The 3,765-nt window shown below is 38.1% G+C and overlaps 1 protein-coding gene across 1 annotated transcript; it reads right to left on the minus strand.

Moving 5' to 3' along the window:
* Positions 1 to 2,014: 2,014 nt before the first annotated feature.
* Positions 2,015 to 3,465, minus strand: rgs5b (regulator of G protein signaling 5b). Its single transcript, XM_055202882.2, has 4 exons — positions 3,331 to 3,465; positions 3,018 to 3,160; positions 2,746 to 2,912; positions 2,015 to 2,643 (listed from the first exon to the last, which is right to left on the minus strand). The coding sequence occupies exons 1-4, from the start codon at positions 3,372 to 3,374 to the stop codon at positions 2,470 to 2,472; spliced, it is 528 nt and encodes a 175-aa protein (XP_055058857.1). The 5' UTR covers positions 3,375 to 3,465; the 3' UTR covers positions 2,015 to 2,469.
* Between the last annotated feature and the right edge of the window lie 300 nt (positions 3,466 to 3,765).

Raw genomic sequence — 3,765 nt, forward strand, 5'->3', positions numbered from 1 at the left:
ATTCACATGGGGCGTAAGCGTTGACGCTTCCCATTCACTTTTATTGGGTGATGTCATGTGTTGCCAAACTGAATTGTGGATCCGTCTGTGCCACGTCAGTGCCGTTTCTCGCGGCAGAAGTTGAAAATTTCTCAACTTTTCAAGCAGCAACATGTGCGTCAGTCAATCAGATCGCCTTATGCAAATAACCTAGGCAGAGCCAGCCAATTACGTTTATGGAAGACCGGACCATGCGTTGCGGGCACGGTGATTGGCTGTTGGCCACGCTTCAGACAAGCCTTCGGTCAAGCGTTAACGCTTTCACCTATACCGTTAGTGTTTTTAAACTGCATGACAGAACTAGACTCTCTATATTTTTAAATACAATCTGCACTGTAAAAAATACTTTGCTGCCTTAAATTTTTGTTGAATCAACTCTGATTTACAAGTCTTTCAACTTACTATAATTTATCTTGAATAGAGATTAGTTGTTATAACTAAAGGTGAGTTGTTATATCTCATAAAATTTAGTTGAAAAAAGTCAACTTCATTTTATAGGTTTTAACAACTCATCTCAGACGAGAAGTTGTGCTTTAAAAGTGTATATTTGTCATTTTTATTGTCAAAAATAACAATCGTTTTGCTAGATAAGACCCTTATGCCTCGTTTGGGATTGTTTATAGTCCTTTGAAACTCCTTGAAAAAAACTGTTATGTGTTGAGTTAAGTATTAAATGTTGAGTTCTATTAAAGTCCATTAAAATTAGAAAAATCCTGCAATGTTTTCCTCAAAAAACATAATTTCTTCTCGACTGAACAGGGAGGGACATCGACATTTTGGATGACATGGTGGTGAGTAAATTATCTGGATTTTTTTTTAAGAAAATGGACTAATCCTTTAACAAAAAAAATTTAAGGCAGCAAAGTATTTTTTACAGTGTGGGTTGGGTTGTTTTAACCCATTGTTGGGTAAAGTTTGGACAGAACCAATCATTGCATCGGTGAGAGGTTACAATCCATGGTTGGGTTGACAGCAACCTAGCATAGGTTATATTTAGTTTTGGTTCTGTCTAATATTTATTGAGCAATTGATTGAAACAACCCAAACTTTGTACAGAGATTATAGTTTTAAACAAACATATGGTTTATGACGAACCCTATAGGTTCTTAATAGACTCACAATGCTTGCAGACCCACGTTTGAGAACATGGGAAAATTGAAGAGTAAAGTTTCTTTTAGTTAAACAAATGACCCATGAACTAATCTGAGGAACCTATAATAAAACCCATGAAACTTGAAAAATCAGTTAAAATTCATTTTACTTCTATAAACATAACCTTATAGTTTTTTAAGTATACACAACAAATACTATTAGTAAACGATTGTGTGGTGAGCATGACATATTTTCATAAGACGGACAAAAGCTTATAAAGTTTAAAACCAGTTTCCCCTATTTAATAATAAGCACAAAATTATTACACACGCTGGTCAATGACACCGTTAAAGGGCATAATATGAAGGAGGAAGTGCAGGCAGGTGAGTCAGTCGGTCATTGAAACATGTTTATGTCTCTCAGTGCCATCACAACACGGATAATCAAGCTCCTGCAGAGGCGTGGAGTGGGTGAGATGAGTGGGCCACACGGTCGCCATGGAGACCAGCCACCACTCAATAGACCTCTCCTAGAAAATACACAGCTGGCAATCTGAATATTCTGGAAAACCTGAAATGTCCTCTTAATTATGAGTCTCTGCAAGTGTGTATGTGTATAATGTGGTTTAAAAGGTTTCTAAGGTGGTAGGCATTGTGAATTCGAGGTGACTAAGAGCCTCCATTAACCTCGTAAGTGGGGTTTGTGTGGGCAGAGGATCTGTGTGTGTGTGTGTGTGGGGGGGGGGTCAGCGTTTGCGTATTTCAAAAGGACAATGAAACAATCGTTTTCCCTTTAGCCACAATAAAATAATCCTCTGCAACGCACAGTAAGTGACTGACTAATATACAATATATTATATACAAAAGATACATTGAGGCAGATGTTTGTATGTAAAAAATTTAATTTATTCAAACATTTTTATAGTTTTCGTTTCACAGGAATGTTCAATAAATAACCCACATTCATTCATTCAATATAAATAAAAGTATTCGCAATGTAACTCTTCGAAATAAATACTCATCAGGCAATACAAAACACATACATAAAAGACAAAAAAACATAAAAGTGCAAAAGTCATTACACATTCACAGTGCTACAGTACAAACTTGACCTTCTTGTGCGCTTCATTACTGTATTCATAGAAACAATATTTTCATATTTCCAAAGCCTGAGCATCACGCTACTTTCCAGTCTGCTTTTTGTGTTCGGGTTTCTGAACCTCATGAAACAGAGTCAGATATTTCACCAGCCCGTAACGTCCCACAAACGCTGTGTTTGTCCGTGACACATTCCAATGCTGTTGTGTCAAGATCCGGCTGCGCTTCAGCCATGAGTTGTTTAGCCCACATGTTGTGTGATGAGTTCCTGGTAGACTGTTGACTTGAGGAAACGAGGGTAGCAATCTTTCTCCATCAGGGTGTAAATTTTACTCTGGGCTAGGTTAAAGCAGGTGAAGGTGGGGTCCTCCATATTCTTCTTGGTGATTGTTTTGGTTTCGTGGTCAAGATTAACCTGAGAATAAAGAGAATATTTACTTAGCAACTATTGAACTTGTTTGATGATCTAAACATTGTTCATCTTGTCTTGCATTCATTGTTCATCATTGATATTTACCTCTTTCGGTGCGTCACTGCAAATGAACTCCTCATAGATTTTTATGGCCTTGGCGCACAGCTTGGACGAGGGCTTTGTGTTCTTGTAGTCCTCACAGGCCAAATAAAATGCAATGTTTTCCTCGCTGTACTCAGATGAAAGGAACGCTCTGAATGCACACAGTCCATCTGTACACAAACATGAAGAAACCATTAGGTGACCTTGATGTCTCATCCAACATTCTAGGCAAGTACGAGTGATTTTATGTTTATGTTCATCTGGCATTAACTCACCTTTGTGAGCCAGGAGGTCGTGGAAAGACTGACTCCATTTGTGTCTGTCCTCCTGAGATAGTTTGTCGGTTTTATGAGAATGGCCCATGTACAGCTCTTGCTTGAGGAGAAAACTTCCAAACCGAGCTTTTAGCTCCTTTGCCCTGTAAGGAAAATCAACAATAATTTTAGTCAGTGAAAAAAACTTTAATTTTTTCAATGTTATACAGTCTCAAATGAAGCCTCAAGCTACTTAAACTGTCACTATAGTGAAACTTAACCATTCCCTGTATTCTTGTAATAAGTAAAATTTTTAACAAATATAAAAACGTACCTTTCCAGACAGGTGATTGGCAGATGCTCGAGTGATCGACACATGCTAAAAGGTCTAATGATGTCCCACTATTCTCCAGAAGTGGTTGTCGAACAACTGGTCTTAGACTTTTGAATCTGTCTTAATGTCAGCAGTGCAAGGCTATTTATGCAGTTTCCCCTCAGCAACGTCACGTGCCTCTGCCAATAGGATGCGAGCTGTGGAGGGAGGGGGGTTTCTGCCTCTCAAGCTGCCTTCAGTCTCCGGTGATTCATTTCCACTAGCACTATTTTAAAGATTCACTTTTTCCTTTTGCTTTACTGTCTCCAATTCTTACAAAATTCATTTTATCAAATATTTCAAAATGCATTTCTTTGCATTTCTTTGTTTAGACTATCGTTTCAATAGCCGGGCGGTAGAAAACAATATGCTGTAATGGGAGCACGCACAAAACCT

Source organism: Misgurnus anguillicaudatus, chromosome 2, assembly GCF_027580225.2.
Source record: "Misgurnus anguillicaudatus chromosome 2, ASM2758022v2, whole genome shotgun sequence".
Classification (NCBI taxonomy): Eukaryota; Metazoa; Chordata; class Actinopteri; order Cypriniformes; family Cobitidae; genus Misgurnus; species Misgurnus anguillicaudatus.